This window comes from Plasmodium knowlesi (assembly GCF_000006355.2).
Source record: "Plasmodium knowlesi strain H genome assembly, chromosome: 2".
NCBI classification, from domain to species: domain Eukaryota; phylum Apicomplexa; class Aconoidasida; order Haemosporida; family Plasmodiidae; genus Plasmodium; species Plasmodium knowlesi.
The window spans coordinates 263,714-276,597 of NC_011903.2; the positions used below are offsets into that span (position 1 = coordinate 263,714).

The window sequence follows — 12,884 nt, forward strand, 5'->3', positions numbered from 1 at the left end:
AAGTCACACCTCCCTATTTGGTCCCAACAAAAAAAAGAAAAAAAATTAAACACCCCTTCCGCTTAGGATAGCTCATCAATTGTACACTATTCATCGATACTTCGCTACTTCATTCCGCTGTTGCATGATGGCGAAAAATGAGGTGGGCTCGCACGAAGGAACTCCTCAGAAGGCAACGCCAGCTCGTGAGAACAGTGTAGGAATACAGTGGCGAGGTGATCACACCCTTTGGAACAACATGCACAAGTTCAACTATTTAGGAAGGAGCGCCCGTGTATCGCCGGAGGGAAAACAAAGAACAAACGAAGAAAGGAACAAATAAATAATTTTATTCTTCTTCTGTTTCCAAATAAATGTGCAGAGTTGACATGGGTGATTTTATACATCTCTGCTGAGGAAGATGGACTGCTCATACTCTTCCTTTGTTCTTACATGCATGCGCAATCGGATGTTGCCTTCATTTGTACTCTCCTTTTTATTTTTGAGTGGTCCTCTTTGTACGGAGCACAATGATATTCCTTCGCATGTGCATGTAAGTTTCTCTCTCCTTTTTTTTTTTTTCTTCCCTGCACGGCTCGTCTGGTAATAATAACTCTACGCTCGCCGATGTATGAAGGTATACGTACTATACTATGGGAAAATATACACAGTGGTAATGTTATCCCTGGGTGGAAGTCATCAGGCGGGTGGCACAAACAAATTGTCATCCATATAATGTTAACTAAATTACCCGTTCGTTAGGGGTTCCTTAGCACCCCCCCCCATATAATGTGGTTACTCTATATACACGCTGGTGGGTGAAGGCAAATTACCGAGTGATTCTATTCCGCGGGAAATTCACTCCAAATTAGTTTTTCCTACATGACACCCTTGGGGGATATATTTCCAGGTGAAAAGCCCCCGCCCCTCGGTCCGGATACCTTTTTTTTCCTTTCGCCTCTGCCTTCGCTCTCGCCCCGTCGCAATTATATACCCATCGCGGTGGTGGAATGTCAGCTGTGAGCGGTATGTATAATTTGTATACAAAGTACATACAGACCCACATGCGCATAAACTCGTATGTACGTATTTAATCCCCTCCCCAGTCAGATGTGCCAAGTGCACTTCTACTCATTTCAGTTCTTCCGACGAAACCCGCCCCACTGTATAATAAAACGTAGTCGCTGAATCCAGTGCTTTAACTTCCTTGAACCCTCTCCAGTTTTCCTTTTTTTTTTTTTTTTTTTTTTTAATATAAAAAAACATATTTGTAACTTATGTAAATTTACCTATGTGAGATAAAATAGAAAAAAAACAAAAGAGAAAATTCCCCATTTGGTTATTTTCCTTTCCTTTTTTTTTTTTTTTTTTTTTTTTCTATTTTATTTTTTCCTTTTGTTCCCCACATTGCGCCTTGCAAATTTTAACCTATACATGAGGAGAGAGTACGTGCCAAGTGAATTGTACACGTATGTATATTTTACGAGCGCCATTGCGCAATTAGCCGATTACGCGATTTTACGTCCGCTTTGTAGTTACTACAATTTGCGGCGTTCCGTGTTGATGAAATTTTTTTTTTTTTTTTTTTCCCTCGCGCAGTGAGCGAAATTCTCATCGCCCGAGTTGTTCCGCCCACGCGGAGAGAAACATCGTTTTACACGGGAGCGTGGCGCATTGCGCAGGTACAAGTGTATATCTGAACGTACACATTTAATACGTCCAATATTATATGCCTATTTCCTGTGCATTTTTTTTTTTTTTTTTTTTTTTTTTTAATGGTTCCCATTTATATATATATATATATATATATATATTTACATGCCCCAGCGAGCTCCTTTCTCCCTCCTGATCGCCGTTGCACGTGACGGAGTGGCAGAACGCTTCACTATGCCGTCGGCGTTAAAAGGAGCAACATAGTTTTTGTTGTCATTTGTAAAATGATTTTTTTTTTTTTTTTCTCCGCCCTGCGCCCCCTTTTACATTTTATCCCTTCTCCTAGCGCTCATCTTCTGTCGATCCGCTGACACATCCACACATTTCCTCATATGTTCGAGCGCAAAATGCTTCTTCGCGAAGAATCTTTCTGCTTTAATTTGCGTTTCGTCGAGGTAGGGTCGACATGTGGCATGCTCACCATCAGCGCACGAGTGTAATACTTATTTATTCACAAAGTACACGCCTGTCTATTCCACTTGCAGATTCCCCTGCACATGCACCTTCCTTTTGTATTCTCCAGTTTTCCATATCAACTGTAAGATAGATGAATTTGTTACCCCACTAGCAGCTCTGTCATTGTCTAATTTTGTGCAATTATTGTGTTATGAAAATACTCCCCCTCCTGAGGAATCCATTTTCACCTATCACTGACCTTCCGTTCGATCCTCTTGGACAACCATGTGTAAGCTGTGCCAGTGGTAACATCATCTGACCAACCTACCCTGTTCTTCACCATACGCTTCTTTACCTTGTGTACTTGTCCTTGTCTCCTCACCTTCTACACACCTGCGTAGCAACGCTTGTACGACCGTATGCACGCCTGCACAGACGTACAGGGCGACCAAGCACGCATGTGCAGCGTGAACGGGAAAGGAGGGGGCTCATCGGCCAAGAGATCCCAAGTTCCCCTTCGCCCCGTTCGCGCGCCCCCCCCACTGGGAGGAAAGCATATCCACCTGTAATAATACACACACATACACATATATACGTACACATATATATATACGTACATATATATATATACGTACATATATATATATACGTACATATATATATATGTACACTCCTTTATGTGCACGGAGACGTTCATGTGATCCGACAGACGTATTTACTCAAATTGGGAAAACCTTTTTTTTATGTCACTCCTGGCTCTTGCCACCGTGATTTTTGCACCGTGATTTCCCGCTCCTCTTTGAAAAAATGGCGTTCAAGAAGATGGCAAAAGGGCTAAAGGATCTGAAGCAGAAATCTCTGGACTCCTTTTCTAACGTGTTGTACGACTACGCTGGGTTCGTGTACGAACGACCTTGCAAGATTATCATCGTCAGCCTTCTGGGGTGTCTACTACTAAGCATGGGCTTCTACTACAGAGAGCATGAGAAGAATATCTACAAACTTTACTCCATATCGAACTCCTACGCCTGTGAAACGAATGAAACTATTAATGCTTTCTTTCATAAAAGCCGAAAGGCCTTCATCATGGTAGAATCCAACTGCAATTTGCTGAAACCACACATCTTAAAGGAACTAAAGCAGTTCGAAGATGGAACAAAGGAAATTAAAGTGGATCTAACAGAGATCAATGAATGTGGGAAGGATTCCGAACCTCCACCTGTACAGACGGAAGCGTCGAAGGAGGTATATAATATTCTTCTAAAGAAACAAGATGTGAATGCTAATTTGGATTGGAAGCCAAACTTCAAAAGATTGAATTTCAACTTTGCCCTTAACAAACTCCTCGGGCTGAAAAACAAATTAACCGAATATAAAAACGACGATACGAAAAAAGGAAAACAAAAGAAGGAAAATGGGAAAGACAAAAAAAAAGGAAATGACGATGATGAAGACGATGATGAGGATGATGATGACGATGAGGAGGATGACGAAGAAGAGGATGATAAAAAAGAAGGAGAAAATGATACAAGTGAGAGTAATCCCAACGGAGAAAACAACAGCGGCAACACCAGCAGTGGTGATGGAAACCAAGTAAAGGGATTCCAAGACAAAATTACCAACATGGTAGATGAAAAGATAAAATGGTTGAAAGTACAAATTACAAACCTCATGAACGGAAAGACAGATGTCAACACATTACAAGAAAAACAAATGTCAAACGTAAATTTGTCTGATTTCGAGGGAGATACTTTTTTTCCACCATATTATATTCCTCCTATGTTGTTGAAAGGGGACCGATGTCAACTCCAAAATGTATTTAAGGAGAAAAATTTAAACATCAACTTGAGGGAGGCAAGTGAGGAGTTAAAGAAACAAATCACGTTCACGATGGAAGACATATGTGAAAAGAAATATAACGACTGTAACTTGAGTTCCATCTTTTTGTATTACGAAAAAGGAAATGCCAAGTATGAAAACCCCATCAAAGTAGACAACCTAGATTTCTACGTTAATAGAAAGACATTCAAGGAAATGGTGTTGAAAGGTATTCTTGGAAACATGCAATACAAGGAAGGTCCATTTAGCTATACCATCACCTCTGCAAATGCTATTATGACAGTTATCCCTCTTTTGAATTCCTCCACATATGAACCATATGTATTGGCATATGAGAAGAAGCTTATTGACTACGTTCGTTCTTACAATATCGATGAAGTTATAAAGAATGAGGAAACCAATGATGGGAATGAACCATTCGTAAAATTCCATGTGTTCACGGAGAGAAGCTTAGAAGACGAAGTCGATAGAATCTCTAAAATAGACAACTTAACCAGATTGCTCTTTATCATCGGTGTCTGCTTGATCTTCCTGTATGCCTTATTCAACAATGTCACTTCCGTTTTATACAGGAGTAAACCTCTCTGTGCTGTTATGGGTATTCTATGTGGTTTCTTGGGATATCTCGCAGGTTCAGGTTTCTTATTCTTCCTCGGGGTGAAATCCGTTCCACCTGCAGAAACAGTGCCCTTCCTTGTCATTGGGGTTGGCGTCGATGATGTCTTCGTAATTCTGAATTCATATTCTCTTCTTTTCATGATCAAGGATAATAAAAAGAGGATTCAGCTTTGCCTAAAGGATAGTGCCTTGGCCATCACAGTAACTACTTTGACTAACATTATTGCTTTTCTGATTAGTTCCGTTTCTCCCTTCTATTCCATATGTAGCTTTTCTCTCTTCACGGCAAGCTCCCTCTTCTTCGGGTACCTAATGGTGCTCACTCTACTCCTCAGTTTCCTGTGTATCGAGGGGAAATTGGAGAAGAAGAAGAGAAATGTCTTCTCCGGTACCGCTCTCCTCTTCTGTTCCTTCTTCCGCAAGGGCAAAAACAAGGGGAAAGGTGTTACTCCTAGCGGTTCCTGCGCCGCTTTACCCAATGCACCAACTACCCAAAGTGGTACCGGTGCTTCTGCTCCTAGAGGGGATGCCACGGGCACCCCAGAACAGAATAATCTCTCCCTTGATGTGTCACAAAATGAAGAAGACTACAAGAAAACACCACCCGAGTATGAAAACATTTCAATTTATGAATGGATCCACAACCTTTACCTTTTTGAAGAATCGTTTAATAAAAAGAAAAAGAATGCCACAGTGTATTCTTCTAATGAAATTAGTAGCAAAGGATGCAACAACGAAAATGGAATGCAGACTTATCTTACTTCACATGATAGACTGACATTGGAAAACGTAGGCTTGGATAACAAGGACATGAAGAAGAGGAAAGGTGGAGCAGCCATGAATGAGACATCAGGTAAAAGTAGGAATGACCACATGGCCCTTAACTACTACACCTCTGCAATGGCAGAAGGGGGCGTCACACCCATGGAGGATGAAGAGGAACAACCATCATCGTCATCAACCCCTCCAATGGGACAAGACATTCTCGAAGTGGAAGAAGGTCAAGTGTTAAGAACAAAAGGAGAAAAAAAAATAACCATCGTGAACGACATTTTTGCAAGTCCAAGTGGCACTCCAACTGACACTCCAAATGCTAACGACTTGGATGATAACGTTGCAGATACAGGTGTCATGAGAGGAGGAGCGACCACTGCACGTTTAGGGTTCCCTCGGGAAAGGAAAAACCTACTTCAGGACCGAGAGAAGGGCCTCCTTTGCGGCGATTACGGGGATCACCACCACTATAACAATTCGACGGAGATGGCCACGAAGGATACGCTCCTCCTAAGCAACCTCCACGATACGGATAAAAAAAACATATACTTGTTAAGCTCCCACGATAATGCTCTCTTCTACAAGTACATTTACGAAGAACCAAAAGGAAACATAGGAAAATATTTCCGATCATTGGTGAAGAATTATTATGTACCTTTCCTATCCTCATCAGTTGGAAAAGCTATCGTGTACGTGATTTTCTCCTTCATCCTTATGCTGTCCATATATGGTTGTACTTTGATGAAGAAGGGAATTAAATATGATAAGGCTTTCCCCGTAGATTCCTACGTAAGGCTGTTCTCCGAAGCGAAGACCAAGTACTTCCCGCACTATGGAGATATGATAGAAGTATACTATTTTGACAAGGATTTCATTAACAAGTATAGACAACTGAACAATCAAGTAGATGTAGTCTCTTCATCTTTTCTCTACTCCGACAGGACAGATAGAGAAATGATGAAAAATCCAAAGCTAAATAGAAACATACATTGGGAAGTGAAGGACCTGCAGAACGAAATACTAGAAATGAATGATGAAATAGAAGAACAGGATTTCGTCTCAGGGGTGGCCAATGGATTTACACTCTTCCTCAACAGTAATAGTAAAAAATTGAAAAACGAAACCCCCGAACAATTTTACGATACCTTTGTTGATTGGATCCAATATGATTTTGTGGGAAATCTTTTTAAAAATGATTTCATCTTCCTAAATCGAAAGCTCATCGCTTGGAGATACTTTTACTTCCAGACAAATGTAGACGACTCCGAAATTTCTTCGAAATGGTTGAAGACATGTAAGAAAATCAGTAAGCTCGACGATCACAATGTACAGTTGCAGTGTTTCCATATCAGCTCTATTTTTAACGAGACGGATGAAGCCATTATTGAAGTTACCCTTATCAACCTTGGCATAACCATCATTACGATCCTCTTTGCCACAGCGTACATTATTAAGGGGTTCAATTCCTGCCTTATCATTGCTCTCATTATTTTCCTTATCGACCTCTGTATCTTTGGCTTCATGTGTCTATGCGGTATCACCGTTAACATTATTTCGATGGTCATCCTGGTCCTCTCTGTCGGTTAGTGTCGCGCGGCATGTGAGAAACGTTTGTCCATTGTACTTTCGTCCAATCGACCGATCAACCGACCAATCGTCAGTTTGTCCATCGTTATTCCATTTTACGCACTTCTTCACCCCCTCCCTCTGCAGGCTTCTCCATCGACCACACTTCCCACATTGTCCAGGCCTTCACGCACAGCATGGGAAAAACACGGGACGAAAAGTAAGATCCGCGAGGGGAACCCATGCGCAGTACACATACATATATATATATATATATATATATATACATATGGAGAGAGAAGGAACGCCATTCCAGCAGCAAGCATCGCTCCCCCCCCCCTCCGCATCGCTTCATCCTCGTATTTGTTCCACCATTCCCTTCAGGATGAAGGAAAGTCTACACCTCATGATAGGGCCCGTGCTACACAGTGGACTCTCCACCTGGTTTGTCATAAGTACCCTGTTTTTTTCCAACAAGGATTTCACTGTCATTTTCTTTCAAACGTTGAGTCTGGTAAGGCGACCCGGGACGCTTTACATTTGTTTGTCACACGGATGATGTCTCATATGGCCGCTTCGCATGGTCACCCCGCATGATCACCTCGCATGGTCCCTTCACATGTCAATCACTTCTCCCTCTACCCCCCCCCCTCTGCAGGTTCTCTTTTTTTCCGTGACCTTCTCTTGCATGCTATTACCAGTGCTGCTCTCCAGCTTTGGCCCGTTGTAACTTTTTTGAGTTAAAAAAAAAAAAAAAAAAAAAAGCATGTCGGCACATTGCCGTTTGCATGGCTTTACTCAAGACGACTGTCCTTTGATCCGTTACTTCCACTGCTTCACCTGAGTTTACTTTCACTTCCCATTCATGTGAAGAATTAATCCCACCACATGTTAGTTTTTATTTTCTTTTTTTTAATTCAAATTTTGAAAGCTACCCGAGTTTCGTGCTGCGTATGTATGCGCGCGAGGCGAGCACTTTCCTCCTCTCACCTATTAATCCGTCACCGCATAATACCCCCTCTATGTACAATTTCCACACTTATGCACTTCTGCACATGTGTGTGCATTTATATGTCAGCCTCTTCCCTCTTGAGATCCTTCACCTTGACTATCTCTTTCTCTTTCTATTTCTCTCTTTTTTTTTTTTTTTTTTTGGCAATTTCGTTTGGTATGTGCTTGCCCCAACAGGTATGTACAATATGTGTAATCTACACAAGTGGGTGATTCCCCACAAACCGGAGGTGGTCAAAAAACGTATCCACCTTTCATCTTACCTTTCCTCTATCACTCGCATGTATATGCTTTTTTATGTGCATATTCTACCAAAAGAGGTTGACAGAACTTTTTAATTTTTTTTTTTTTTTCAAGTTGTTTTTATTTAGTGTTTTCATAATAGTATTATTTTAAAAACATGTCTTTTTTTTAAATTTTGGAGAAAAAAAAAAAAAAAATATATATATATATATATATATATTTTTCTATTCTTTAATGAATAAGTAGTTGTTAGCGAAGCTGTTCATATTGAGAGCAGCAGCTAGCTAGAAAGCACATGTGGATGGATTTTCCGTTCCGCAGGGTGCACTTTTTTGGTGCATCGGAAGAGAACGACTCAGTTCACCTGTCACCACTGATATCAGTAAGAGCACCAACATGAGTAACGACGCTTATTACCACCTTCCTCCGGAGCAACCGCATCAGATATACGCAGCGTGCTCATCCTCCCAGATAAAAATCTTGGGATCCCTTTTGCAGAAGGCTCGAACGGCCATAGCCAGGTTGTCCGTATCTTCCATCATCCGTCCCCGGCACCCCAACTTCAAATTCCGGGGGATCTCCTCTTCTGAGTATAACATTTTCTTTACATCAGCAACGGTCACCCCGTCGTCCAGGTAAAACTTCGTCCCATTCTTCCACTTCTTCTTTGTTAGTTTATTATACATGTAAAAATATTTGGCGTAAAGGTAGTCCAGCAAACTGGCACTGTCAGTCCAGCTACCCACCCCGTCACTTGTCGCCCCCGCCTCTATGGATTTATTCGGGTATAACTTCTCCTCATTTATGTAGATGTAGTAACCCAACTTGGTGTCAGCCCTGTACCTAGTGGACCATATCACTCCGGGAAATAGAAAAAGCATCACATACTTGATGTGACTCTGGGCGTAGTAAAAGGAATGGTAAAGCTTCTTCAACCGGAAGTTCACATCCCGGAAGAGGCTGTTCCATATGTACCTCCTGTACATGTCGGTCTTCGCTTGGGTGGTTCTTTCCGGGGCGTAGTTTCCCCTTCGAATTGCAGGAAAAGCCGCTAATAAGAGGAAGGCTGAAGAGTTGTTTTCTTCTCACGTATCATGTGAATCATCAAATGAACTACACGGGCTCCGTTATGTAGCCACTTCTTCCTTCTGATAGGCCTTCTGGCCACGCTAAGTGCGAGAATCCCTGCTCCTGCGCAACGGCTTGGGTAATTTTTGCGGGACCATTCGTTTCCGCTCCAATTGGTCACACTCAAACGGATTGTTAATCCTTTGCCTTTAAGTTTTGTGCTTTGTGTATTCTTTTTTTTTTTTTTTTTTTTATTTACCTGGCGATATATTCTTCGCGAGGCGTTTTGTATAACCCAGAGGAGTGTAAAACTTTCACAGGCATACCACAGGCCGTCGCTTCATCATGTGCACGCACTTTTTAAGATCTTTCACCGGTAGTCGGAACAATCCATAAGATATCAATGGGGGGGTAAAACCGAACGGGCAAGTGAAACCAACGCATCCTAAGTAGGCACTCTTTGCGGTTTCTTCAACCGTTGTGTGAAGCGACATTTGGAGTATTAGCCCTACCGATCAAGGGGAGCACCGAAGTTAAAAAAAAAAAAAAAAAAGCATATGTATATTTCATGTTTTTTTTTTTTTTTTTCACCTGAACGGTTCATACAGCTAGCCATTTATTTATGTATATATATATATATATATATTTTTTTTTTTTTTTGCAAAGGCGATTTTCGTATGTCACACTCATCTGTGATAAGTGCACAGAGGGGACAACCCTGAGCGCCCACGCAATTTAGTTCTTCTCATTTGCCATTTCCCACAATGGAGCACAGGTCCACTGTTGCAGAGGAAACAGAACGGATATGCACCAATGGGAAGAGGCGGAAGATTCCCCTACGCTCATTAGCAAGCCATGGAGGGGGAGGCAACTACTCCCTACCTGACGGTGCTGTTTTTACCTTTTAATGGATGCCCGTTGAAACAAAAGGGGGGAGACACAAAAAATGACGAGTGACACGTGTAATCGCCTCCACTTTCGGTGTAAAAATATTCAATAGAGTAACCTGCACGAGGATGTAAACTAATTGTAAAAGAAAATACTCCTCCCACATGTCTGCACTCTGTTCGATTCGTGTAAAATAAGGAGCAAGTGGACTCCATCTGATGTTTGTATGGAGAACACATCATGTTTGTGTGAGTTCAGATCAAGTGGGCAAAACGAGCAATTTGCGAAGAAGAAAAAAAAAATGTATATACGTTTAAAGAACAAATAATACACACCTTATAGGTGAAAATAAACTCACGCCACAGAGCTGGAGTTATCTCATTTTGCGTCTTTTTGTTTTATTTTTTAATTGCACTGATGGGAGGATATTACAGCGAAAGGGAATGTACGAACCATCTATTGTTTCATTGAGTTGGCAAAAAAAAGAAGGTCTCCTTCCACTCTGGTTACGTCGTATCATGCTTCCAACAGGGGAGCTGGTTACCACAAGTAGGTGAGCAGTTCAACCGGCAAAGGCCCCCAACATTTCGTATGAACACCTCTTAAACGAGGAAAAATTCAGACATAAGAAGGAGATGATCCGAGGGTACTTTTCCATTGGGAAGCACTTCACTTTTTCTGTTTCAAAGGAGAGGGGGGGCAGGAAGAAATGGTTCAGTGAGGTAACTGTACAAATGCGCGTGGCGCACTGAAAGAGGGGGAAACTCCATAAGGTGAACTGATAAAGGTACGTAGAGACTATGCGAATTAACAAGGTATCCTCACCTCAAGTCTCCAGGAACAGTTTCGGCTGACAGGGGGATAAGCCCTTTAAAAAATATATAATCTATACACCCAGAAAACGTTGTCGTTTTGTTCGTGAATGCAGGTTCGGCACCATTGACCTGTTGAACAAAAGGACAGAAGGAATGTATCAACGATGGTTAGAAATTAATTAACATGTTTTGTTTTTGTCCCACGTGGCTGCTCCGTCTTAAGGCTTTACCTCCTTAAATGCGCTTTGGAACGGATCTACGCAGAGGTCGGGGTACTTTTGAAAGGCTTCATCCTTCCGAAGCTGTGCCTGCAGGGTGGTGGTGTTCAGGGGAAATATTCCCTAGCAAATCATGACTGCAATGTTACGTAGCATGTGGATATAACACCGATACCATGCCTTTGTGGGATCACTAAGCGGGAGATGACATTTTTTACCGGATGGTGGGGGTGCTTCATGGACAGTCTTCCCTTGCTTATAAGTCTGCAGTTTGGGGGGAGAGGTGCGAATTAGCTATACCGTCAGCCCGGGTTGCAATTAGGATTTTTTTTTTTTTTTTTTCTGTGGTAAACCATTACTCGTATACTCCGCTGAGTTGGTCATCCGAAGGGGATCCTTGACTATTCTGAGAAAAGATTTGCAGAGCGCAGTTTTTAGAGCGGATCTAACTGCCGGCAGTTTGCTCCCCGCGATGACGCGGCGGAGAACGATGCAACACCTACCAAACTGGGAGTGGAGTTGAAATCCCCCATCAGCAGCAGAGGGACAAAGGGAAAACGTTCTAGAGCATTGCGAACAAACTGGAAAAGCTCCTTAACAATGAGGAAGGTGTGGAACACCTTCACGTCGGCATATGCTGGATTCCAGTGTATGTGGCAGTTACAAACAGTTAGAAGGGTTTTTGTCTTCCAGGTGGTATGTGTATATGCAAGGGGGGGGATTAATAGGAAAGGGTGACAAAAGTGGAATGCACACACGAAAATCGCCTTTGCAAAGAAAAAAAATGGCTAGCTGTATGAACCGTTCAGATGAAAAACTATTCCAAATGGCGCCAAAAAAAAAAAAAAAAAAAAAAAAAAATATTCTATGTCTAAATTTTTTTCCACTCCTACTTGGGGAAGCTCCAGGAGAAGCATCGTGGCCATACTGTTCCTCATTCTGAGCTCCTTAATGAATGCATCTTCTATCTGATGATAAAAAAAAAAAAAAAAAAAAAAAAAAAAAGAATTTCTCCGTTTTCCTTGTAACTACGGATTATACGTTTTTTTCCTTTTTTCCTTGCCTTTCGCGTGCACTTACGTCACTTTCCCCCTGGTGAGCATAACCCACCAGATGGGTTGACACCGCTTCCCTCAGATTGAAATATTTTTTGGCAACCAATTTGAATTTTTTGCTAATGGGAGAAAAGGAAAGGAAACACGGTATGGTTAGGACGGCCCCCTCAGTAGGTACGCTTCAATCAGCGTTGCTTAATTTAACCGCGCATTTATGCTATGGAGTGGTCCGATTCCTTCGACGAAACATTACTTGAATAAGACACAGCAGTTGTTGCCGTTGGGTGTGAGGGTACTTTGCGGGGGCGCCACCAAGGTGAAGCTCTTATAAGCAGAATCTTTTTGTAGACTAGAGATCATCCCTGGGGATACCTCCTAAAAGGGAAAAGCAATTGCAAATGGGGTTACAATTCATTTTTGCAAATTTTTCTGTGAGGGTGCTTTTGGAGGGAGAGGTCAATGAGGTTAAAATTGCCCATCCGATGAAGTGGCCGCCCATCGGGATAATTTCCCCACCTGCAGGCACATGATGTCGAAGGGGGTATGCGAAAACCTTTCACTCAGGAACCTCAGTCGGGAATCGAACCCAGAACGCGTGGAAATTATACTCTCTGTCGCTCTGCGAACGGAGTGCCAGATATCATTGCACACGTTCCATGAGCCTACTCTTATTTTAATCCCCATTGTGGGCAATTGGGCTG

General features: G+C 42.1%; 3 protein-coding genes across 3 annotated transcripts; 1 reads left to right on the forward strand and 2 right to left on the reverse strand.

Annotated features, from left to right (window-relative positions):
- Positions 1-2,895: 2,895 nt before the first annotated feature.
- PKNH_0206100 (Niemann-Pick type C1-related protein, putative) lies at positions 2,896-7,615 on the forward strand (the record flags this gene model as incomplete). The annotated part of the gene is made up of 4 exons (XM_002257696.1): positions 2,896-6,901; positions 7,033-7,105; positions 7,270-7,399; positions 7,544-7,615. The coding sequence occupies 4 exons, from the start codon at positions 2,896-2,898 to the stop codon at positions 7,613-7,615; spliced, it is 4,281 nt and encodes a 1,426-aa protein (XP_002257732.1).
- A 964-nt stretch (positions 7,616-8,579) lies between these two features.
- PKNH_0206200 (uncharacterized protein) lies at positions 8,580-9,125 on the reverse strand (the record flags this gene model as incomplete). Its single annotated transcript, XM_002257697.1, has 1 exon — positions 8,580-9,125. The coding sequence occupies one exon, from the start codon at positions 9,123-9,125 to the stop codon at positions 8,580-8,582; it is 546 nt and encodes a 181-aa protein (XP_002257733.1).
- A 1,572-nt stretch (positions 9,126-10,697) lies between these two features.
- On the reverse strand, positions 10,698-12,867 carry PKNH_0206300 (CCR4 domain-containing protein 3, putative; the record flags this gene model as incomplete). The annotated part of the gene is made up of 10 exons (XM_039113785.1): positions 10,698-10,773; positions 10,921-11,039; positions 11,141-11,218; positions 11,347-11,392; positions 11,488-11,534; positions 11,632-11,814; positions 12,022-12,096; positions 12,209-12,302; positions 12,437-12,558; positions 12,700-12,867. 10 exons carry the CDS (start codon positions 12,865-12,867, stop codon positions 10,698-10,700), a joined length of 1,008 nt encoding a protein of 335 aa, XP_038969402.1.
- Positions 12,868-12,884: the final 17 nt, after the last annotated feature.